Source organism: Saccostrea cucullata, unplaced genomic scaffold, assembly GCF_032062105.1.
Source record: "Saccostrea cucullata isolate Sc308-1 unplaced genomic scaffold, CSIRO_AGI_Scuc_v1 ctg431, whole genome shotgun sequence".
Taxonomy (NCBI): Eukaryota; Metazoa; Mollusca; class Bivalvia; order Ostreida; family Ostreidae; genus Saccostrea; species Saccostrea cuccullata.
This window is the reverse complement of record NW_026931011.1, coordinates 155870-182713: the sequence shown is the minus strand read 5'-3', so window position 1 is coordinate 182713 and position 26844 is coordinate 155870. Positions and strand designations below refer to the sequence as shown.

Below are 26844 nucleotides of genomic sequence, written 5' to 3'. Positions count from 1 at the left end.
AAATAGAGACATGCACCATTTTTCTGAAATATGAAATAAATTTTTATGAGATTAATTTCCTCCATTAATAAGATAGTGATGTCATAAGTTAGCGGCCTTGACCTAACACCGAGTGAGATCCAGTTTTCCCATCACCAATTAAAACAGCTCTGATATACAGATAACATCATACTAGTGATCAATGTCAATTTGGGACTGATTGTTTTACGTATAAACAAAATAAGGTGTTATTGGGAAATGGAGATTGTAAGAAATCAAATGATTAAATGTACTAAAGGCTTCACAAATATGAATTCTAAAAAAAATATTGTATTGAAAATACAAACATAAAATATGGAAAAGAAGAAAAAAAAATTATGATACATGTAGATGATGCATGAAAACATTACTGTTATTCAGTTTTAAAATAATATGATAAATTCTTTATCAAAATATAATTTCTTCAATAATGGATCTTGAATTTGGACAAAAAAAAATGTAAAAAAAAAACAAAAAAAAACTAAATCATGCAGCGGCGACACCTGATAGCAATGAATTGGAACAAAAATAATGGGGAATAACTCTGGATGACTCAAAAAACTTACAAGAACTAGGCTGGATCGCCCCTTGTTGGAAACTCGCGAGGCTGTCGGAGTGACAGGGGACGTGTTCTCGTGAATTTCTAATTCCATCAGATATTTATCCATTTTATCCTATGAAACAAGTCACATAGGAAAACATAACAGAAGAATAAGACTCTACATGGATGGATCCAAATTGACTTGTAATCATTTTGATAGATCAGTACTAACTTATTATTTTGTTGTAAAGCCCAAAGAATATTTAGTTTCTAAAATTTACGATTCTCAAATGTTGAAAATTGGATCCATCTTGGAATTAGACTATTACATAAACATCATTACATAATGCAAAAAAAAAAATCTTTTAATATTTCTAATTTCTTTAAAACAAATCTATTAATGTATTTTTTTTATTAAGGAAAAAATTAAATGAAGATTTTTGAACTAAAAAAATTAATCAATAAAAAAGAACCAATTACAATTTAGAACAATGCATAAAAATAGAACAAGAATGCAGCAACATGCATTTTGTTTAGATGATGTTGATTATTTAAAAAATAATACCACCAATACAAACCAAAAAAAAAAAATCTTGAAGCATACAACTACAAAAACATGTTAGGGATTATGCTCCAATATACCACTACACAAGTACTGGTGATACATGTAGGATACACTTTTTAAAAATATTACATGTACTTAGATAAATAATTACGTTTATGTGAGATGAAAGTATGCAAATATGTACTATGAATATGATGTTTACAAATTAATAATTGTCATTCCTATCGGTATTTTTTCTTAGAGAATGTCTTATTCTCTAAATTATGTCGAGGTAGTACAGTTAGCAAATGTTTCTGGGTGGCCAGTATGATGCGAAAGTACACCATTCTGTGTGCTTTTTCTATTTTGACCAAGTCCATCTAAGCAGTGGTTGACATTTTTTATAACAACCCCCCCCCCCTCCTTCTGCCTGGCTATCATAGTTAAAAATTCCAATGCTGTACCCTGCATGCCCTAATGAAAGTCCTTTCTGCATAACTCCTCAAGTAATTAAATATGACCCCTTTTTGGGATTTATGATATATTTGTAATCCATGCACTGCCCTTTTGGTACAACTGAAAATATGACCCATACTGAATTAGAAGCAACAAAAAAATGCCCTTACAGTGATAAAATAATACCCGTACAGTAATAAAATAAGGCCCCTACAGTAATAAGACCCGTACGTCCCAAGCGAGTGTTTTGTCTGTATAACGGAGGAGCTAAGATGGTGCCCTCACATACCTTGATGAAGGAATACGATCCCATTTCACTGTCAGGCTGCCAGCAGCAAGATTATCAGATATATATACCATTAAAAGCAAAGCTTAATTAATTCATTAATTAATTAAATGTACTGAGAGTCAAATTTTAGCTTGCCTTATGCAAAACATAATCTTACAATCTCCATTCATAATATTGTATGTCTGATTAATGTTATTTAAAAATCTTTTGGCTTCTTACTTAAGCCCTCAGAAAATAAATAATCATTATGGTTAAATTATAATTATTAACTTTAAATAAATAATTTTTGTAGATTAGGATTCTGGTTGATTAATTGTAAAGGATTGGGTGTTTATGACTGCTAGATATGTAATATACTCCACTACACTCTACAAAGGAGAATACACATTAATATCAGTAGAAACTTAACCCGCCTTCTCCACACTGAAATATCTCATCATCTAATTCATTATAAAGTAATCAGCAAAGTTTGTTAAATTATTCTCTTAAAACTTATTTTCTTCTAATTTTCTCACACAAAACTTTAAAAAAAAAAAAAAAACAATGAAAATTTATTCTATCAGTATGAAAGAAGAAAGATTCCAAACATTACTGTATCAGTACCTATTTTAATATACATTCCAGATTTGTACAAATATAGGTCATGTTTTCTTCCATGCAATCTTATCAGCGGTATCAGTTCTTTGATAATGCTCAACTTTTTATAAATGCACTTTAGCAGACCAAACAAATTTGTTAGTTTTTGGCATAAATGTGATAAATATCTCGCAAAAATTTGTTCTCCTAGGAAATATTTGATTACTAAGGATTTATCCTTGATTCAAAAAAAAACACATAAACCGACTTGATGGTGTCACTACCTGAAATGCTCAAAAGACCAGAATTTCTAGATAATAAGTACAGAACTAACAGAAGATGATGTTGTAGAAGTTTTGTTATGGAGAAGACAGATTAAATGTGGACAGTACAGTAATTCTGTTTATAGTTCCGTTGCCAACACGCTCCTCAAACTTACAGTCTTAAAGCTGGATTTTAAAAACTTGGAATTTTTCCGATGGAGAATAGGGGTGGTCACTGAGGTATTGGAATGGCGGCTATCGGTCGCACCCTGGAGGAACAAAACAAAAGCCATGCATGCAGAAAAAAAATACAACCAGAAACTGAAAAGTTCAAATTCAAATAAATATAATTTACAGGGAAAATAAATTAATAAGAGAGACAGAGACAAAAATGTCATGCACAGATCCACCAACAGGCTTGCAGTGCCACCTAGTGGTAGAGAATTTACAACCAAGCTTCTGCTTTCTGAACAGTTCAATTTTAATTTTTATATTTTTTAATTTGATATACTTTTAATTTGTTTAGCAATTTTAAAATGGAAAGCAGAAACTTGTTTTCGTATTGAAGAGAGCAAAATGCATCAAATAGCTGATATACAGAAACACAACACTTCAAATGACGAAGCTTGGATGATCAGCCATAACAATGATGAACATTCTGAAAATTTATATCCTCTGATTATTCTTAATATAAGCTTCTCATATGTTAGTGAAAAAAAATAATCAATTGGCAATACACAATATTTACTTGTAAAAGGCTTAATGACTGAAAAAATAAATTGGTGAAGAAAAATCAAAAACAAGTTTTTTTTTTCTACGAAATTGTCAATTTTTCTTAGTAATGAATAGAAAGTGCATAAGTATGCAAAATTCTGACTTAGAATTAAAAAAAAAATAATGAAAAGAAAAATTCTCTAAAAATTTCATCATCCAAATGAAATGAGCATTGTGAAGAATTACAGTGAAGATGTTAGACACTGCTCTACAATTCAATCCCTACTCCATGGAACATAACAGAGATCTAGCACAGGGTAGATAACTTACACTGAAGGAATTGGACTTCTGTATAATGGAGGATTTCTTGTTTTTACGGGCGGACAGTGGTGTGGAGGTGGCTAGGTCTACCCTATCTCCCTAAAAATAGAACCACAACACAGACGCCATGCATTAGTCAGTTCCATACGAAGCCACTAAGCCGCAGTGGATATACAAGTCTTTTACGACACTATCTACTTCTGGATTTAACTCTTTGCACAAATGAGTTAAAGCATTATCTACTTTCATGCTGTATTTCTTTTGAATTATTTAATCATTTTTACTAATCAAAAGTACTGAATGTTTCATCTCACTGGATTGATACTAACAATCCACATTTTTTTTAAACTCCTATAAATGTCAGATGATTTTTATCTATTACTTTTTATTGCTGCCTTCCAAGAAAAAGACCTAAACTTAAACTTAAAACCTAACTTTCCGTTTTTATTACTCTGAAGATCTGCATGTCTGTAAATCAATAGTCAGCAGCAGGGAGAGACCATTTTTAGCCAATTTGTTGCTTTTTTTGCAGTTTTTTGGCAAAAGCTTAGAAATAAAAAACTAGATACAAAGAGCTGCATTAGAGGTACATTTTAGTACCAAAGCTCAACAATAAAACTACCTGGAATCTACTCAGGTCAAAAATGCCACACCCAAAGCTGACAGCCACCCAATCAGACTCCTTATTTTGAATTTTATTTAAAAAATGTGTTTAATAAATGAAATGTGCTTTACTTAGAATTTCTAAAACTGAACATATACGGTGTAAAATCATATTAAAAAATCACAACACATATTAAGATAGATTACATATAAAAAATTAAAATGCATGCTTAAATATATTGCATAAAATAAAATTATTACAAGTATATTATGAAAATTTTGGAAAGTTGTATCTTGATTACAGATAAACACTCTTGATTACAAAATCTACAGAAGAGTTCCACTGAAGGGGAGATAATCACCTGATCCGCATCCTGTGCTTGCTTATCCTTCTTCTTATCTGACTTCTCTCTGGTGTCTTTAGACATTTCCTTCACATTTGGCTGTACCTACAAAGTTGATTTACACCTTTATTTTCTACACCTGATATTACATCCATATTATCATATCTCTAAATCAGGACTTTATCATATCCCTTTAGTTTGCATAAAGTAAATATTGATTGATGATACATCTATATAAATAAATGCATGTACGTAACACAATCAAGCATGTTATTACATTTATACACTGCAATTTTCCCCTAAAAGATAATGTACAACATTCATTTGCATCTCCACTTGTTGGACACATTGAATTGATAGATATCTGCCCTGGTCAGTATGTTGCTGTTTTATCACTGTGTTGCCTTACATGCCACATTCAGTTGATATAACTGTGCCTTATTTGAAATATTGTCATTTATAATTTTGTTGCATTATGTGTGCCACATTCTGTTGAGATATTTATTCACTGAACAGTATGTTGTTGTTTTAATATTGTGTTGCATTACCTGTGCCACATTCTGAATGCTGCTGTTTGGTATGTTGCTGTTTTATCATTGTGTTGCATTACCTGTGCCACATTCCATGTGCTGCTGTTTGGTGTATTGCTGTTTTACTATTGTGTTGCATTACCTGTGCCACATTCTGAATGCTGCTGTTTGGTATGTTGCTGTTTTATCATAGTGTTGCATTACCTGTGCCACATTCTGTGTGCTGTTGTTTGGTATGTTGCTGTTTTATTATTGTGTTGCATTACCTGTGCTACATTCAGTGTGGTATGTTGCTGTTGCATTACCTATGCAACATTCTGTGTGCTGCTGTTTGGTATGTTGCTGTTCTATCATTGTATTGCATTATCTGTGCCAAATTCTGTTTGGTATGTTGTTGTTGCTTTACCTGTGCCACATTCTGTGTGCTGCTGTTTGCTATGTTGCTGTTGCATTACCTGTGACACATTCTGTGTGCTGCCATTTGCTATGTTGCTGTTGCATTACCTGTGCCACATTCTGTGTGCTGCTGTTTGCTATGTTGCTGTTTTATTACTGTGTTGCATTACCTGTGCCACATTCTGTGTGCTGCTGTCTGCTATGTTGCTGTTTTATTACTGTGTTGCATTACCTGTGCCACATTCTGTGTGCTGCTGTTGGGTGTGTTGCTGCTGACTAAGGTTCCAGAGCTTGAGGTGGACTGACTACTGGTACTGTGGGTGTCGAATGGTTTGTTGGCGACCGGCTGGCTGATGTAGTAGGCTCGATGGGCGTGGATGGGGGTGCTGGGGACTGGGGGCATACTGGGAATAGTGGAGGGTAGGGAGGGGTACCGCACCTGGACTATCTTCTGGCATGCTGTAAAACATAGATAAAACAGAATTATAGCACTAGTACTGTGAAATCACTAATTTTCTTGGGGTTTAAATTGTCTGTACCTAAAGATCATATTTATTAATTTTAGATGCACCTGCACTCCCTATACATGACAACAAAACACTGCAGGGCAGACAAGAATGAGATTAAATCATCAATATTTTGTCTTTAATGTCTTCTTGGCAGTTCAGCTCTTGGATGTCACTGGAAACGCTACAGACTTCAGCATCAGACACTTGATGTACTGACTAGCACACCAAACTGTAGATATTTGTAAAATTTTGCTGAGAGGGGTCTTTTCATAAACACTCTTGTGATGTAGATAAATAGCAGAAAAATTACATCATTCCAAAATCTAGGCCTATTTACCATCAGATTCAGTTCAAATGATTTTAGCAGTAAAAAATTAGCCATGATATGATCAACAGCGAGATGATAAGGCTGTGTCTATACTCCCCGATCTCCATGAATCATCAGCATTAAACCCAGAACTCACCCACATATACCAGAAAACAGATAGAAAACAAACGGAAGGCAATCATAATTACGGCAGAAATGGAAACCCATGTTTTATCTATCAGGGTGATTTTATGCATATGTTTGAAGGTTGGGGGCTGCAAATATCTGTGTTAATTTTTTCTTGATAGATCAAAGCAAATATTTAGCATTCACCGGTGTTTAGCACATTTTGCAATGTACTAAATCAATTAACATTAAGCTCATATATATACTATGCAATTCTCTAGCCTGGTCATTTTTGCTGCTACAGAACATATGTTTTTCCCCAGTATCAAGTAGAAGAATTTATATACATTTTCTCTGACAAGAAGCCTCTTCAATGTGAGTACTACCAATAGAACATATGTGACACAGCAGGTCGTCCAATCAAATTAGCTCTTATATCTTTGTTTAAACAAGTGCTAGCTGAGGGCCTCACAAAAATTGTCTTTGTATGGGAAACAGCTGACAGCATTACAAGGACAAAGACCTTATCTCAAGTTCCTATCTTCTAAAAAGCTTGCATTTTAATCTGTCTGTAGGAAACAGCATGTCTCCAAAGATACGCCAGTGTTTCATCTGCCCGTGAATGAAGCTGTGTAGCAAAGCAGACAATTAAAGTCATTAAAAACAGTCACTTAATTTGCTTTTTAAAAGCTTGTTTAAATTCTGTCAAGTGCTCAAAATGAGGAAAAAGTTTCTGAAGTATATGAAACCTGAACTTTGAAAGACAATATTTTCTCACAGATTCTTGCTTTTCATCTGTGAAATAAGTTTCAATATTCCTACAGAGGGTTTTTAACTCAATTGTTTAAATTCTGTCAAGTGCTCAAAATGAGGAAAAAGTTTCTGAAATATATGAAACCTGAACTTTGAAAGACAATATTTTCTCACAGATTCTTGCTTTTCATCTGTGAAATAAGTTTCAATATTCCTACAGAGGGTTTTTAACTCAATTCAAGTACGATAAAACATGCTTATAACGGAGTATCAGGGATGGCTGATTTCGTTGCATTATTAACATTTATTTGTAATATCCAATAAATTTTAAGCCAATGCCCATAGAGAATGAACATCACATTGATGAAGGCATCAATTCATTTTAAGCATGTTTGGTATAGGCATGTTTTACTGTACTTACATACCCTGTAATATCATATGTCTCTTGTACTAGTGAGAAAACCTGTAATTTTTTTAATAGGTAGTTAAACTAGCCAGTAAACTTTTTATTTTTCAAATTTCCATTCCTGGCTGAACTATGGACACTTACCATCTTGGAACACCCTTTCCACGTTGAGTCCATACGTGGCACAAGTCTCGTAGTAGGAGCAGCGCTTCAGGTCTGTCGCACACTTCCTGGCACGGGTATCATCAATCACGCGAGGGTTACTCTCACTTATTGAATCTGTTAAATACAGGAAATATTGTTTTCAACTTTTTTTTAAATTCTTAACTACTTTTTTTGTTTGTAAACAATGCCTAACCATCATTCACAATTCCTTGGATTTCATCATTTTCATTATGACATCAGGATAAATGCAACTGCAAGTCCTTCCATAATTGATGAATTTTGAGTAACAACATTGTGGGACAATAATGCAACTTCTTTAAAATTACAAGTAAACTCAATGTAAAGTTTGTACATCTGTACTACTTTTAGATGAATACATAAATTTTTGCTCATTGGGTGGCTTAAAGTACTGTAGATGTACTTTTTTCCACGGGGTCATAATTCCGCGGAATCTCAATTTCTGTTTAATCCGCAGGTAGAAAAGTACATTTCATGATATGCCTTACATTTTCATTAAGTACGCTTGGAGAAATTTCCGCGGAAAATTTGTGACCGCGTACATAGCGTAAATTAATATTACGCAGAAAAAAGTACTTCTACAGTAAATCTTCAAACATAAAGCAGAATGAGCATTGGTAAACCATACAATATCACTATTTTACTTCGCTTGACAAATGAAATCAGTGAATGTATATTTGTAATTAACTCAAAGAAGAAATTGTGACAGGTGTTCAAAATGATAAGACATGGTCTTTGGAAATGACACATCTCTAGACCTTTGTTTATGCTCCTATTTTTCCAAATTTCCAAAGAGTATTTGGCCTAGAGGACTAAATGACTCATCTCTAGACCTATGCTTATGCTTCTATATTTCCAAGAGAGTCTTTGGCCTGGATGACTAAATGACACATCTCTTGACCTATGCTTCTTATGATCTGAGAGAGTCTTTGTCATAGAGGACTAAATGACACATCTCTATACCATGCTTTTGATGCTCCTGTATCTCTACTATCATATAGTAAGAATCTGTTCGGCTGCTACAAGCTTCCATTATCACTGAATGAGTCTGAATGATTCAATAAACCAGAATAGGAGCAAGGTGAGAAGAAAAACACATCTGTTTTAGTTATACAAACATCAGATACAGAGCCTGTATATATCTGTACAATACTAACTCTATATACACAAAGATCCCCCTCACCAAAAAATTTCACAAAGAAATGTGTGTTTTAGATAGGGAAATCATTAAATCACAGACAGTGTTAACAGATGGCTTTCTCTGGAGTCTGGCTTCCGTAAGACATATCATCCCCTCCATCCGAGACTGCTCAACCGTGACGCGGGAACTCCTGCCCACAATTACAGAGAACTTAGCACATATGGCAGAAACAAGCACCATAATTGATTTCCTAATCAGCTTAAACAAATCATCTTAATTGATATAATAATGAACAGAGTCACACCTGATATAAAAATGTCTACTGCATCATTTAGCAACATAAAATGTCTACCGCATCATTTAACAATATAAAATACATTTATATTGACAAACCTTCCTTACACAATTTCCCTAGCACTTTCTTGAATTTTATGAAACTTTGGTTCAGATAAGAATTTTTGATTGATTTTAAAGATAAGATTTTTTTTTATTCTGAAGAGAGATTTCTGATAACTGATGCATAAAATTACCTTCAAATTCAGAAAAAAGGTTTTTATAAAACCCTACAAAACTGTCCTGACAAATGCTTAGTATTAAAAGTAGCATCAATTTCTATCAATTTTGGAAATAAAGAAATGAAGAGCTTGAAATCACCTACCATTGCAAGAAGTGGATGTGGTCTGTTCAAAGTACTGAGTGACAGAAGAGTACTCATAGTAATGAAAACTCCTATGCATGGTGACAGATGTAGCAGCTGCTGACTCTGCTGATGTATCACCGTGATACACAGCCAATACACATAATCACCAATACACAACTGACTCCTAGTTCTACCCAGTCCTGAGGAAAACAAACAAGCTACCGCCAGACAGTGCGGTGTCGCAGAGATAAATTCCCCACCACAACAGAAAAGCCTGGCTCAACTTCACAGAGATCCTCAAAATTTGAGGCTGTTAATTTGAATATTTCAATGAGATAACATGTCAGCTTTAACTAGTAAGAGGCTTAAATGACGCTGCTGCAGCTGCCGATCGGCCCCGCATAGCTGGCCCTAGGGTCGACACGATTATCAGGCAGCCCCGATAGTGGCAGGGCTAGATCATGAGAAAATTTCTCTCAGCTACTTGGGTTGCTGATTCCTTCTTGATGCGAGATAATTAACTCTTAAAGGTGATTCTTTAATGATGAAAATGCTCAAGCACCTTGCAGCTTATGACTTTATGATGATGGATGATAGCTCTTTTTTTTTCTTTTTTGTTTTATAGAGAGAGGAATAGAATCAAATAGGTTCGTGAGTGCATCAACATTATTTCAAGTGAAAGTTATTTATATATTCTTTTCACCTTTTTATTATTAAAGTACTTGAACTTTTGACATTTATGCAACTTTTGTGGTGTAATTTTTTCCAAAACTCATATCCATGAAATGAGAAAAGAAAGGAAAATAATAGATACCAGCATTTAAATTCAAGAATAAGATTGTGAAACATACAATTCAAAAGTAATTCTGTATCATTTAAGAGATAGAAAACTCCTTTGGTAGATCTACAAACTAAACAAAAGCAATTGTAATAACTATCCTTCCTAAATTCCGAAATCCCCCTCTATAAATTCTTAGTAATTTAGATATAGTTGAACTTCAGTTTCTCTTAATATTAACATGACTTGTACAGTGTATAACTGGAATACCAAAAATATATACTGAAGTGAATTGAAAGTGAAATTCAAATAGTCTCGTTCAAAACCCTTGTCTCAACCAGCTGCTTTGTAACGCCAAAACGAGGCTTACCGAAATTCTGGTAAAGTTTTTGATTGGCTGAGAAGAACACACCTACAGGATTTAAATAAATACATGATAACTCCGCAGAAAAATAACTTAATGATGTAAAAGTTATATGTCTAAAAGTTAAAGCTGTTAGATAGGAATTGTTTACGGTAATGCCCACCAGTTATAGGTAAGTGTGTTTTATTATGTCTTGCAAATATTCTGTACGAAAGCAAAAGTGAAAGTAGTGTAGCCCTACCTGCGTAATACACATTCCTTCGATTGATATTGTAATTTCTCAAATTAAAGATTAGTTTATTAATATAAAGTCACAATCAAAAAGAAGAAACACACATAACACTTGATTTCAAAAAGGATCGTCAAAATGAATTTAAGATAGCGCCCTCTGACGGTTACAAACGCTTACGTGATTCTTTACCAGACTCTCTGCTGGTCGGAGTTTACGGAGACAGCCGAGCGTCTGGTTGAACGAGACTAAAATTCAAACTGCTTTTTTTTTGAGGTACTTTAATAGAAATTTCGTTTATCTGAAAATTATCAGAAGTAAGAATTTCAGGCATGATCCATTGTCATTTTCATGAATTAAAATTTATCCTTCATAGTCAAAGCAGTGTTAATCACTCCATTTTTTTAAGCTACCTATGACTTTTAATTTGGGAAAAATGACTTTTCTACCATGAAATATGAAGTAATGTGCCTACATGTTTATCAAAGGAAAGTGGAGGGGAGGGAGTAAAACAAACAGCAACATATATGTGACATGTACATGTACCCATACTCAGAACTTTGAGAAGAACTCACAAGGCTACTTTCATAGGCAACATGTTAACATTTACTGGCATTATATAAACTGAGTCAGTATTTGATCTACATGTGGCTGAATCATCAACACAAGATGCAACTGACGTAACAGTAAATTAGTACTTCAGTCTTTGTGGAGGGCTAAAACTTTACGGGACTGAGGGTCTGGTAAACACATAAGTTTTAGCCTGACACACATTTTCCCTATTAAATGGAGCTTTACAAAAAATTACAGTCTTATTTTTCCTTTAAAAGGAATATACAATGTCATCTTTTTCTGGTCTATTTAAGATTTCCAAAATAAAAACACACTTTTAAAGATTTTTATTGAAAATTGTATAAAAAAAATATGATACTGGCCCTTATATCTCATAAAGTGAAAGGCAAACCCTAATAAGTCAAATAATGTGCAAGGACTCACCCTAAACGCTTAGAAGGGCACAAAACTAATTAAAACCTGATTAGTCAAATAATGTAAAAGAAATGGCTCAAAACTCCATGCAAGACTACTGTAAACATCTTTTATTCACTATTCTTCAGTATGGAAACTATGGATGGTCAAAAAATGTTCATTAACTTGAATAGCTTTCTTCAAATTTTAATAAAAATATCTTGAATAGTTTCTTTGAAAATGAGCTAAACGCAAAGAGAGAGACAGGAGATGGACATTACAAATCTACATACCCAAGCTATATTCATGGCAAAACATAATAAAACATCTAGATGCAGTTGAAGAGATCTCATCGATATGCATAAGTATATAAGGTTTGGTTAAGAATCTTGAATTTTTCTAAAAACTAGACTAAACATGCTGAATGCAAAGTGTGATAGAAGAACAAATGAATATGGAAGGAAAGAAGTAACTTATAAAAGAAATATAGAAGGACAAACACGACATACACTATATGCTTCAGCCATTTTCAAGGCAGGGCATAATAAAATTTTAAACACAACTAAAACTGTCCAAAGGGGACAAAATACCCCCGCTGGATTTTTCAGAAGTAAGTTTTTCCATAATAAAGATATGTATCACACATGAATTATGAAATTTTTCTTCCTTGAAGTTCCCCAAATGACCTTGGGTCAAGGTCATGACACATCCTTGGGTCATGGGCAATCTTTGTGTGAAATGAGAACCTACCAATCCATAAGTTTATCCAGTGACTTCCCCAAATGACCTTGGGTCAAGGTCATAACACACCCTATTGTCATGGGCTATCTTTGTGTGAAATGAGAACCTATCAAATTTATCCATAAGAAAGATTTTTCTTCCAGTGACCTTGAACTTCCCCAAATGACCTTGGGTCAAGGTCATGACACACCCTTAGGTCATGGGCAATCTTTGTGTGGAGTAGTAGATTCTGGAAACAAATGTCTCTCCTTGATGTTCCCCAAATGACCTTGGGTGAAAGTCTTGACACACCCTTAGGTCATGGGCAATCTTTGCCTGAAATGAGAACCTACCAAGTTTATCCATAAAAAAGATGTGGACCGGACACGAATTACGAAATTTTTCTTCCAGTGACCTTGAAGTTCCCAAAATGACCTTGGGTCAAGGTCATGACACACCCTTAGATCATGGGCAATCTTTGTGTGGAGGTAGATTCAGACAGACAGACGGACAAGGTGATTCCTATATACCCCCCCAAACTTCGTTTGCGGGGGGTATAAAAAGTAGAAAAGGAAAAGTAAGATGGCAAAACCAACATTTTATCAAACCATTATGTGGTCTCTTGCATGAGACTGTTTAAACCAAGGTCCCATGTCACAGTAGGTGCAGACAGGAAAAAGATCCCTCACTGCTAAATGGCTGTAAGTGCTGAGTAATGGTCAAAATCTGTAGCTCTCCACTGGCAAGTAGTGGTGTCTCCATATGAGTGAAAAATTCTTATGAGAGACTTTCAGCATACAAACAAACACTCAAACCACTACACATTGCAAGGAACTTCAGTAAAGTACTACGAATTCTTGACTATTTACATATAATTCTGTAAGTGAAGGTATAATTGTATTGAGACTTGGGGGGGGGGGGGCTGTGTTATGGGAAACTTAGTTCTAATGTACCTTGAGTTCCGACCAGGATGAGTGGGATTTCTGCTGAGTTCCTGTAATGGCACATCTTGGCATAGTAACTATACACAGTCTGGAAACTCATCTCATTCTCCAGACTAAAGACAAAAATCACCGCATCCACCCACTGTGTAAACTGAAAAAGTCAAAGTATCGCATTAACATTAAAGACAAATATAACGGCATCCACCCACTGCATAAATTGAAAAAGTCAAAATATCACATAACGTAAAAGACAAGGCAGTTTTTATGTGCTTGATATCTGATGGAAGAATTTATTTAGCTTAACATTGATTCATACATGCCTGCATACATTACATTCATGTATTACAGACCTACAACTGTATAGTCCTCATCTAATGGAACAATGCCTACTTTGCTTATATATCAATGAGCTTTTAGGATGTTGAAGTTGGGAAACTGGATGGTTTACATGAAGATTTAAAGAACTTTTTATTCACATTCAGTTTTTACTCTCAAGTTCTTTTAATTCTACTCAGAGATCTTGATTTTCTCTTTCTCAGTCTATATTGCTGTTATGACTTAATTATGTCACTGGGTTATATTTATGTGAGTACATGATATAATTTTTAAGTATTAAAATGTAATATTGTGATACGTGTGTTTTGAAATAAGACAGAACCATTTTTTAAATATATACATAAATAACACATTATGATAAGATTACTCATCTAATCATTACTCATACCTTAATTTTTTTTCCACACACACAAAAAAAATCAAAACACCGAACATTCTATCCAAGTAACAAGTAATAAAACCTAATCTTTCTAGAATGTCTCTTTAATCTCTACAATTTTTTAAACAAGGATGTAAACAAGTTTTCTAAACAAAAATTTGGCAATTTTAAAATTTTACTGGAAGAAAAAAAATCCCATTATAATAAATTCATGGGTAAAAAAATCTGTATATTAACCACAAGTAAACAAGCCACAGAACTGCTTGTGGTAGACATACACTATACATCATTCAATACTCTGAAAAAGCTTGATTCATGCCCCATCATGTGTTTTTTTTTATGTCTGAAAACTTGATTTCACAAAATTTAAGACTTCACAGGTGGAATCTATGTGCGTGTTTGCTGCTTCTTGTTCTAAGTTAGACAACTCCTTCAGCACTGAACTGACAGGTTATGTACAGCTGATATATTTATAGTAAATCTATGTAAAACATATAAGGATTGCCTTTCTTGAGAAGAAGTCGAAAAATGTGAGTTTTATGACAATGATGCTAGTGACTTGTGTCATGATTCAAACAAAGAAGAAGTTGAAAATGTGTAAAAAGTTTTATGACAATGATGCTGGTGACAACAAAGAAAATAAATCTTGGACATCTGTCTCTGACGCTAAGGAGACCAAATATGCATGTAAATCCCGTTGCCTTTGTGTTTGGCAAAAAATATTTGCATGGGAGTCAATTTAAATCGAACCTTTTTAAAGCTAAAACTTCAGTTTTATTTCACAATGAAATGGAATATATAAGGATTGTAATTTAGGGAAACAATAAATTACTGATACTTTATTTTAAAATAATTTCCTTTAAAACAGCTGAACTAATGAACAGAACAATTTTAACCAAGTTGAAGCTGAAATTACTAGTAGTTCTAAAATTTAATGTCTGCATATGTAAACAAGTTCATTTTCATTGGAAGAATTGTTTTTAAACTCCCACTACATTTATTTGTGTTGAAGAAATCTTCAAGCAGGAAGTAATCCGTTCCTATTTTTGAGAGGAATAGTTCTCTTGAGGCTAAATTAAACCAATATTCTATGGAAGATGTAGGTTACCACATTGTTTTTTTTAAGGGAAATCTCAGTATATTTAAATCAAACCAGTCATTCCTTGAAAGCTGGTCGATTCTCAGGAGAGATTCCTTACGTGTAATTGTTTCGTCATACATGTCACTGATTTAAAACATTATGTTTATAGCATTCATAATGAAATCCTAATGTGAAGAAATGTGACACAAAAGTAAATCTGTGGGCAGCTGCCTATCTGTCATTTATAGTTGAAGTGCATTTAAAAATGCTGATCTGTCAAAAACAAAATTTTCCTGGAGAATATTGGCACAATTTCCCAAAATCCTTTATCTATTGGTTATAATACAGAGAGAATGTAAAAAATGGCCACACACACCTGTAACTCAGGGGAACCCCCTTCATCTCGAATCAGGAGAAGATAACTCTGACCATCAATGATCACCTCCTTCTTGAATCGTCCTCCTGAAAAATAGAATATACGCAAGTATAATTACATGTATAATTCAATTTATCTATCTCTTTTATTCCAAATCAAAAAAAAATATTTTACATACATAAACACTTGCATATTTTAGATTTCTGTTTCTTTTAAGTGATTAATGTGTTTACTACAGATGGTTAACTATAAAACAAATGAAATTAATCTGAGAATGCATCTTATCTTTATTTTTCTTTTCTCCTGAAAGTTTCCAATGATAAGATGATTAAACTTTTGGCCAGAGTAAACAACAGAATGGAGTGGCCTTGCCATGTGATAGCCTGTGTAAACAGTGGCTACAGAGGCTGGTGATTGTCTGTGTAAGCTGACATTTGGGGGGTAACTTAACTCCAATAAAACCAGCCCCCTTCATGACCCTCCTCTGGGGCCACGCAGGGGGAGATAACCTCTGACTATTCTGGAGTTTATGAAGCTGACTTCAAAGTTTCCTATCAGCACTCGCTGACTTAAAAATTTGTTTGTTTAATCACTGGAATGTAAAACCAGGGAGATACCTGCTTACATGTTTTGAGGCTGTTTTCCCCTCTTTCAACTTAGGTTTACTGAAAATATTTAATTAGCAGTTTTTTTTTTAAATTTCCTCCAAACTAGCATGTTTTTATGATGTATTTGAAATAAGTTTACTTACTTGAAGTCAAAATATATTTATTCCAATAAATATTTTTGCCTGAGAAATTCATCTTGTTCCTTTTACTGATAACCCTTTGATAAGTTTCAGAATATATTTTTTTTTCTCTCACTATAAATCTTATATGTGCTATTTCATTAAAAAGTAAGAAGTGGAGTAGACCTTCTTTGTTTCTTGCCAAATGAAATGAGATACTTAACCCTCAGCACAGAATAAATTGATGTGAAGAGCGCATCGTTCACAGAAGGCATCCCAGATTGTGAATTTAATGAATCTTTTGACTTTCTTGCTTGCATTTTTACTGACATTAGATACGAAAAAACATTCAGGTCATATCTCAGTGAGGTTTTTATACAGTTGAGATTTATTTCTTTTTGCAGATAGGAAATCAAAACATTCCATACTTCAAAATGCCATGTACCCTACTGGAACTTGAATCTGCTAGAAAAAAAATTTCCAGGTTTAGCAAACTCAATGTACTGGAGCAATTTCCAAACACTTTGTCAAAGTCCTAAAATATGTCGGGAATCAAACATAAAATTATATGAAATTAAAAAAATTTTTTTATTAAATTTTAAATTCTCATCTGTTGCTGTGATATATAATTACATATCTTTATGGTAATGATTTTCCTCTGTGACAGGTTGGGACAATCTATAAAACAAACTGTTATGTTTGTACTCATCACTAAAGGATATTTCTACATAAGAGAGCAAGTGCAGATCAAGGAATTTTTTTTTTAGAGGGGATGCTAACAGATAGTGACAGGTCTGGGTACTACCAAGGCCGCTGTGTCTGGAAGGGAGAAGAAGGGTGGGGCTAGGGGGTCTAGGGAGCTCCTAATAAAAAGCAATAATTTACATTACTTTGACATATAAATGACTGAAATTTTGCCTTATTATAATCAATTTTTAATGCTCAAAAAGAATAAAAAATATTTTCTATATCTTAGAGGAGGCACATCTAGACAGAATGTCGCTATTCTCTAGAAAGCAGTTGATGACTCGGCATTCACTTTTTCCAATAAAAGCTGTTTAATTAAAGTAAAAATTTCCCAGACTATGCATGTCTGTTCCCTAAACATTAATTCTGGCTCCATTATTTTCAATCAATTTATATGACAACTCACACTGTGTTATATACTGAGATTATGCCAAATCTGTTCAATGTATATAAACTTTCTGCATTCAAATTATAAATCTTTATGGAAATTTCCCTGTCAAATCTGACAATTTTCCTTTCAGACTTTAGTCTTCCTGATGACAAAGCCAGTCCTAGGTCTAACACGATTTATACTTTTGCACATCTCCTATGTACCCTACAGTCATTTGATTGTCTAGACACTGCAGTCTTCAGTATTTACCACAATCAGGAAGATACACACTCTTTGAATCCATTCCTAACAAATCAGAGATTCTGGTACAGTCTTCATATAGAATATCTATAATAATCCCAAACTCAGTAAATATAAATGTTGCTCTAGTGACAAGTCAATAAGCCAATCAATTTAACCTGGACCAAACCCACCAGACCTGCTTATAAAACATGGATCGAAGGGAGAGGAAAAAGACCTTGCATGAGAAATCTTTACTGGAAAAAATCTCTAGCTGAAAGCAGAAAAGGCTTCAGCAACCGCAAGGCCAATTTCTGTAAGACTGACAGGGAACTAATTAAGGTAGTCTAACCAAAACCTAATCGGTTCAATCAGAGCCAATATCTGTCTGGTTCAATCAGCATCACACCCCGGTGAATCTACCCAACCAGACTTGTTGTTCAGGTTTTAATTTCACCCAACTCTCTCCAAACAAATTAAACCTCTCTTAGCTATAAACACACAAAAAAAAACTTGTTTTTCCATTTTCCCTTAAAAACAAGTTATTTTTCAAAGCAGCTTTCAACTGAACTGCTACTTCCCTGCCTCTCTTATGGTGAACATTTGTTCTTTTTCAATTTCCTGTTGCAGCCAATTTTGGATCAAATTTGATGAAAGCAATTGATGTTTTCAAAGCATTTGGGTGTATTAATGATTATAACAAAATTACAACTGTCATTCCTGATGACATAATAGAACAATGTCTGCTCCTATATTCTCTGGTTCACTTAATCTTGGTTATTTTAAAACCTTCCCTCCAGTTTAATTATTTTGCCACTAGGAGTTGGTGCAACACTGGTACAAATTATCACCATTTTCTTTTGCTAGGTTAGTCTAGTACATTCACTGGTGTTCACAGCACATAAACCCCATGTCTGAATTTTTTTTCCTCTTACTTGTATGACTTCTGAACCTTAGTGCAGTGTCTAAGACATTACAGTCAATAGGGCTATGTTATTCTATTCCAGACTTGTTATTCTAGTATAAAGGTTGATGTCCAGCCATTTGGAGACAGAGTCCAGCCAATCTATAAGTAATGTATCTCTGTGTAAATAGTTTGTTACACCAGTGTCTCTGATAGAACCTACCCTCTGGTGATTCCTCCTGCATGTAAGAACCAGTCAAGTACCGGTGAACCAGGGCCGACTTCCCACTGTGAACACTTCCCAAAATTCCCTACAATGTTTAGAATTCAATGTAATTTTTATTAAAAATTTGTTTGTTAAAATAATGAAAAATTCTTAGATCCTTAGTATTGTATGCCAGAAGATTTATCATAATATTTACATTTAAAATACTGAAAGTGTCACAGTATTATACATTTAATAGTAAACTTAAAAATAAGAAAAAATTAATGGCTTAATTGAAAGATTTGTGACTTCAATGGCAATTAAACGGTAATACCTTATGACTGATGTCATTTTATGGTACTATACAATCAGAAAACTATAAACTCCCATTTATATCTACAAAATGAGTTTATACTCACCAATTTGAGATCTGGGACTGAGCGACTGAGTGTCCATTCTTGACTGTTAACAAAGGAATCTGAAAACAAACAAAATTATTACATTTCTTTTCTTCATATCAACAATATGCTGTAGTATCAGTTTACCAATTAATGCATTTCAAATTTGGTACAATATCTTCAAAATAATATTTTTTAATATCAATTAAAACTTTCCACTTTGATAGGTACACAACCTTTAAACTTCAGTTTAATCAATTTATTAGATTTCATTTTGTAAACCGCTTTCAACTTCAATCTCTTCTTTATTGATTTTTACACAAATTATAGCAATAAAATCAATGCCAATTCTACCAATGAAGGATGAGCAGGTGGGGAGGTGGGGGATATTACATTATTTGGTAATTGGTTGTTATAAAAATTATTTTTATTTATAAAAGTTTGACCTTAAAATCTTATATAAATGATCTGGCTTATTCACATAGATTTCATGATTTGTTCTTTAACTGTGGACATGTCCTCTCTTTACTGACAGCATTGATCTTATTAGCTGGTCATTAAACTCGTGTCAGGACACAACCACATTATAATATCTGGTCATTACACCTTCACTTTCCATATATTATAGGTAAAGTCACTATGCTAGATCAATAATTCATTGGCATTAACTGGTCAAAGTACGGTACTGAAAATGGTCAGTGGAGTCTGCCTGCTTAGTGATGCTGTAATGTGACCTAATCTCCAATGATGACTTAACAGTATAAATTATGCAATCCGAATACCTTAAATCATCATGATAATGAAAATATTAACCATAGTTATCCCACTTCCATGAAAAATTTCATGAATAACCGGTTATATCTGATGCTAGATAAAATATATATATCTACGAGGGGGGATAAGGAAGGATCATTCCTCATACATTTATTTGATTATCACTCTATATTTATACTTCTTAGTTCATCTTGGTCCTACTGAGTAAAATGCATTATCTTTTTTATTAACTGCCTTCACACAGTGTCACAGAAGACAGAATCAGGAAAGATATTGAAAAGCCTGTAAAATCATATCAATGAATGAGGCTGTGTACTGCATCACATTAACTTCAGATCTGATAGACATAATTCAGTGGGTGTATCGTCTACAAATCAAACTAAAATATCCGCCTTTTATATCCCCTAATATCTTAAATTAACCCACATAGAGCATGTTCACAAGATTACGACTTACATGATGAAGGTGCTACTGGTGCTACCGGTTCACATGAACGTCGTTTTGGTATTACCGATGTGTCAGTTTTTGTCCTTCTATAGGGCAGTGACAAACGTTTGAGTGTATTAATCATTACACTCAAGTATAAATAGATCCCTTATATACAGGGGCCATAACTCCTCACACTCAGATATAAATAGATCCCTTGTAAATAAGGGCCATAACTCATCACAATCAGATCAAAGTATGTCCCTTATACACAGGGGCCATAACTCCTCATAAACTTCTGATCACATTTCACTGATCCATCAATACATTTCAATGAATTCTGATTTCTCTCTTGTCCAATATTCATAAATTCCAAACACTGTTCTGTCACCAAGAATGATTCCAAGAACAAACTTCCTTACTGCATCATATCAAGAAGGAAGACTTAATCCATAGAATTTCCCCCTAATATGGAATTTCCCATTCAACGCTAATTAAAGTAACAGCCTAGAAAATTACTGGCCTGTCAGGGCTTTGGATTTTCTCTTTTCCTACCAGAAAATCCTCAAAGAAAAGTAATCAAGACTTAATTAAATTCTATACATCTTATGATCATCTTATCACAGAACTGGAAAAAAGGAATAGAAAATCAAATGCACTGAAAATATAAAACACTAGGTGATTTTCAACAGAACTCCAATCTCCTTTTTTTCTTAAATGTTCCACTTTAGACATAAAATTTTTTCTATCTAAGATGAAGACAAATTTCTTCAGATTTCACTCAAACAAGCACTAAATTTCAAGATCAATAGGTGAACATACAGAAGCTCCCAGTTCAGAGATGAAAATGATACGATACATTACTCCTGTCACAAGATAACGATATTCCATAGTCAATCAATATTCCTGGGACCGACCAGGTGGTGAGTCACCACCTACCAGGTAAAAGGTGGAGACATCTCAAGGGATACACCAGTCCAATTCCACGAAAAAATCCCAACAGTCGCCGATCTCAAACGAGAGGAAAATCAATCGAATCCTATAACTAGTTATAACACTGCATTAAAGATTCATTAAACAACATTCATTGTTCTTTAAGACCTGCAGCAAAATGGAATGCACAAAACTAGAAATGATGCCACATCTTTTTTGTAGTCATAAATTGGAGAACAGTCTATACACATCAAATCCATAACAGACAAGATAAATCAGACATAAAACCAGCACTATCCGATGACAGGCTATAGATTCAGCTTCACCCAGTCCTTCATCACCAGTCATTACTTAACACTTTTTTGGAAAATAAAACTCTCAAGTCAATCACTAACTTGTAGAAGGAGCCCTGGCATAGTTAGAAATCCTCATTGTAATTTAAAACATTGACATTTCAACAGAACTAACTGAGAGAAGACTACGACCAATCGGTATCTTCCTTTCTTCCATTCACTTCTAAAAATCCGAATGGAAACTCCTACCCTATGGGGTGATTTTATTTTTAACATTCATTGATAAAGATAACAGCAGAAGCATTCCCCATATATCAATAGTATCAATTTTCTGTTTTTCTTTAATCCTTGCAATCTGTAATATGAACTACTGCTGACAGTAACTTGTTAAACTTTAGACGTCTATAACCTTGCATACCAGGCCTGGGTCAATCGCTGCAGTTCCCCGCAAACTTCAATCCCCTCCTATCTCTAGCTTTGGGTCAAATCCTGCTGCTCTCCAAGAAAAATACCTACTGTATGCACCCATGCAAACTTTTCTATTTTAATTTATTTTTCACAATGTAATCAGTTTTGTTAACTCTATTGTTCAGCATCAGAAGCTTAAAGCCACTAATTAGATTGTTACACAAAATGCATCCAACTGCTTCTGTTTTCTTGAAAAAAGATGTACACTTTCAAGACAATTAAGATTCTGGAATAAATTCAAATCTAAGTCTCAAAGAGAAATTGTCAGAATACGAAAAATTTTAACTCCATTTTCTCATAAACTTGAAATAAAGCACTTGTTACAAAGGTAAATTATTCATGCTATAAAATTTATGTTTTCCCCTTTATTTTTAGTCTACATCAATTTTCCCAAAATAATACAAATGACCCAATTCCAAATCTTGCTTTAAACTAGGGATCAAATTATTCAAACTTGAAAAAACACAAATTTCTGGTTCAATTCCAAGAAATATACATTATCAGCAGATCTGAAACAAATCATGTTCACATACAATTAACATCCAATTCTCCATATCTGATTCATCATTTTTTAACCACCTGGGAAATAAAGCATTATTTTGTGTATATCAAAAATTTAGTTTAGACTCAAATGGATGGAACCAGTTGATTGAATTAGCTCTCTTTTCATATATGGCCAAATATTATCAAGGTATGTCTATGACCAGGTAGGAGAGGGAACACTGATCAATGCCTAATCCATTTACTGATTAACTCGTGGACCAATAGACTACAGCAGTTAACGAACATCAAAGATCAAAGCCCCCTGCAGTCAGCTGGTGGTAGACGATCAGACTCGTATTGGACTTGTGACAGTCAAACATCAAATAATCTAATTACAGCGGCATTGACACACGGACAGAACAGGATGCTGGGCTCCCGTCACAAAGACCTGTGTATCCTTACTTTTCTGAACACTGAACAAACATAAAAGGGATGTTGCATGCATAGAGTTTCCCTTTTCTGCAATTAAAATATGTCAATTGACTTATACATTTTTATGCCAGCTTTGTGGAGGTGAATGCCATATCTGTACAAATTACAAAAGGGATCAAAGAACTATTATGGAAAAGTCAAAGTATCTACCGTATATACTCGTGTATAAGTCGGTCCACCTATCAGTCGGTTGTATTTTTTTGCAGCTATTTTGGATGGATTTGCCATTGACTGTGCTTATAAGTTGGTTCAAACTTTTATCCAAATTGATTGAAAATTTCAAACCAATGATCTGATATTTTAACCTTGTTTTAATCAATATTTTTCAAAATTTATGTCGATATACAAGTTTGTTATATTCATAAAATTTGACAAGAAATTGTTAAGATTTTGCAGAGGATAGCAAAAAATTCACTATATATTGTATATTTCATAAATTTGCTACATACATATTCATATTAAATGAGTTATGCTGTACAAACATTTATGCCTTCTATATGCAGAAAGGGAGATAATTCATCCAAGTCCTGTTGAAGTATAGATCATAGTACAATATGTGTGTGTCCTTCATGAACAAACAAATGCATTTTATTACTAGCACATGTATATTTAATTAAGTCAGCTTTTGAAATCTCAAAATTTGACACAATGCCATATTAAGCTGACCCAGTTTACTGAGTTTTTTATGAGTTTGACACCTGTTTACTGAGCTCACCTGATTCCAAAATAACCCTCATGTACATTCCACATATCCTCCCCAGTAGCATACCGGGAGATAACCCTCAGGGGGGTAGTCCCACTAAAGTCTATCTTCACAGATCTCATAATACACAACTCCCATCCTTAGTTCCTACCATGTATCAGGAATGCTTTCATATTGACCAGAGGTTCAATCACAATAAACTCAAATTAAACGCCATTAACATCTGGTACCCCAAAAATTCCCTCTGTAAATATCACACTCATCTGGTCCAGATTTCCTCTGCTTTTTTAACCAGAATGCCCTGGTTTGCTTATATTAAGAGAAAATAACATTTACAGTAACAGCTGACTCTTCACCTAGCTACTGACTGTACACAGAGAGCAAGAGTAACAAACTGTCTCACCATCATACACTAACACTTATTGATTTTAGTCCTGGCTTGACGATTTCACCCCCAAATAAAACACCAATGGATTTGAATATTCCTCAAATGTGTGCGGTAATAAATCAAAATATCCCATTATCCATTCAGCATCTTCACACTGACAGCTTTCATAGAAGGAAATAAACTCCTTGTAGGGAAATATCTGCCATGATACTGACCTCTGTATATCAGTGTTGTAAGATATTGTAAGCCTTAATTATCAATTTACAACAAAATGTGACAAACAAAAAGCTAGCATGACTTTATGCAACATTTCAATATTTATCCAAATAAACATTAATCAACAGTGTTGATGACATAGAACTTGATTTATCCCTCCCCATTACCTTGCCTACACTTTTACCTAAATATGAATGATTATAAAATTATGTCAACCTAAAGTTAAGATTTTGAATACAAGAGGCCTTTAGGCCACAACTCTCATGTGTGTCTCTTTGGCCTAGCTGTATTCAATTAGATTTTCACCATTGTAATAATTTGATTCCTTATTGTGGCCCCATCCAATCCTTGGGCCCACAATTTGAACAATTTATAATCTACATTACCCTGGGAAGCTTCCACATAAATTTCAGCTTCACTGGTCCAGTGGTTCTTGAGAATAAGATTTAACCCACTTTCAGATCTAAACGAGACAGCTGGAGGTTCTTAGTATAGTTTGAAAACTCATCAGGCTGCGGAAAAATTATAAATACCAAGATTCGACTACCATTGAAATCATTATTCTAAAATGTACATCACAAAATATTTATAACATATTCCCTACCAATAATCTAATGAGGTTTGGGTCACGACTGGTTTTGTGGCCAAAGGGAAGTAACTCTTATAACATATTTTTATTACAGTGGAAAATGTTAATACTAATTATATACTGAGTATTTAATTTTTAAACTAACTATAATGTATCTTTTTGTTTATCCAAAGTAAATCAGTTGCAAATATTACAGATTTTCTTTTAATATAAGCAATACAAAATTTATGATCTCATGTAATATTTACAAAAAAAAAAAAATAAGAGTAATAAATTTATCAAATAAATAAACAAGAGATGTTTGTGAAACATTTATTCCCCTCCCCCTTCCTTTAGACATAGAATCTGCAAAGAAAATAATTCACTGAATTTTTTAAGTTCAGTTTCAGGTTTGTCAGCTCAGGTATACATACATTGATTTGAATTATATTCAATAAATTTTTTAAATTTTATTTAAATATTAGTTTAAAGTAGTTTCAATAATTTTTTTTTAATTTTGGCATTATTAGCTAAAATTGAATATCGCTAAAAATTAATTGCATCTAATTTGTAATAGCTTCTTTAGTAAGCATTTTAAAATCGCTAAAATTACTTCTCGCTAAAAATAAAATACTAGATTTTAGGTAGAAATAGCTAAATTTGTGTCTCGCTAAAATTTCCACTTATACGGTAATTGAACCAAATGATTCAAACACATTATAATGGTAATACACTAATGAACCTTAGTTTTAGATGTCATTTTTATGATAAAACCTACTCTTTTGTACAAATTGGAATCAAACTGAATTCCAGAAAAACAGAACCGAACTCGACCCAAATTAATGTTCTGCGATTGGGGTTCATTTCGGTTACCCATGACATCTCTAGAATCTGCAAATTATTGGAATTTTTCTATGTCCAAGGGGCATAATTCTGTCAAAACTTGCTCTTTCTTACTCAAAAGAGACTTTGACCTAGACATTCTTATTATAAATCTGTATACCAAATTTCATTTCAGTAGGTGCAACCTCTGTAAAGAAAATGAATGGAAACTGTTGGTACACCAACAGACACACAGACCATCCTACCGACCAACAACGACATAGGCAAAGCAATATGCCCTTCCTTCTTCAAAGGGGGATATAAAAATAAAACCCCTCAGATTAAGGAGAAAAGTAACTTCTAGAAAGAAAACAGAATTCACTTACTGACAAATTGAAATACCATAGTAAAAAAAACACATTAGCCAAAAATATCCCATTTAATTATCTATATTAGTTAATAGTTACATGAAAATGGCAAAACAGATTTCTTTACCATAATTATATACAATCAACCTCTTGTGAATATGTGATCGCAGCAAAAATTTCTGAATGAATCCAGCTTTTTATAATTCTTCGGTTTATCAATCTATTGGGATACTAGAATAAGAGACAGAGAGAATCAGTGTGTAAATGTTTTATAAATATGCAATTTTTATAACTTTATATATTGTATATACTCAAAGAATTATAACGGTACTTTGAAAAGTTGGGGAAAAAAATGTTTATTACATATTGCCTACATGTGTGTTTGACCCCACACAAAGGGTCTTGAGAGGTTAACACAGCGAGAGTACCTGGATTACACAAACCAGAGTGTACATCTTCTATTCAACAACCTTTTTAGTGTATTCT

General features: G+C 33.6%; 2 protein-coding genes across 28 annotated transcripts in view; one reads left to right on the top strand and one right to left on the bottom strand.

Annotated features, from left to right (window-relative positions):
* The window catches only part of LOC134231028 (adenosine deaminase-like), a 116945-nt gene that overhangs the window by 24620 nt on the left and 65481 nt on the right, over nucleotides 1-26844 (top strand). The window lies entirely within an intron of this gene.
* Nucleotides 1-26844, bottom strand: part of LOC134231022 (arf-GAP with GTPase, ANK repeat and PH domain-containing protein 1-like) — a 39574-nt gene that overhangs the window by 9872 nt on the left and 2858 nt on the right. For 5 of the 27 annotated variants that reach the window (XM_062712891.1, XM_062712899.1, XM_062712893.1 and 2 more), the window contains exons 2-13: nucleotides 19446-19504; nucleotides 19045-19132; nucleotides 15834-15919; nucleotides 13671-13812; nucleotides 7841-7975; nucleotides 5828-6054; nucleotides 4688-4774; nucleotides 3732-3821; nucleotides 3436-3453; nucleotides 2864-2956; nucleotides 1849-1884; nucleotides 585-692 (exon numbers count right to left, since the gene is read on the bottom strand). In XM_062712891.1, coding sequence (XP_062568875.1) covers nucleotides 585-692; nucleotides 1849-1884; nucleotides 2864-2956; nucleotides 3436-3453; nucleotides 3732-3821; nucleotides 4688-4774; nucleotides 5828-6054; nucleotides 7841-7975; nucleotides 13671-13812; nucleotides 15834-15919; nucleotides 19045-19132; nucleotides 19446-19504 — 1169 coding nt within the window. Of the gene's footprint in view, nucleotides 1-584; nucleotides 693-1848; nucleotides 1885-2863; nucleotides 2957-3435; nucleotides 3454-3731; nucleotides 3822-4687; nucleotides 4775-5827; nucleotides 6055-7840; nucleotides 7976-9678; nucleotides 9928-13670; nucleotides 13813-15833; nucleotides 15920-19044; nucleotides 19133-19445; nucleotides 19505-20654; nucleotides 21081-26844 lie in introns of those variants that run through there. The other 22 variants (XM_062712901.1, XM_062712906.1, XM_062712900.1 and 19 more) reach the window with 15 other exon arrangements.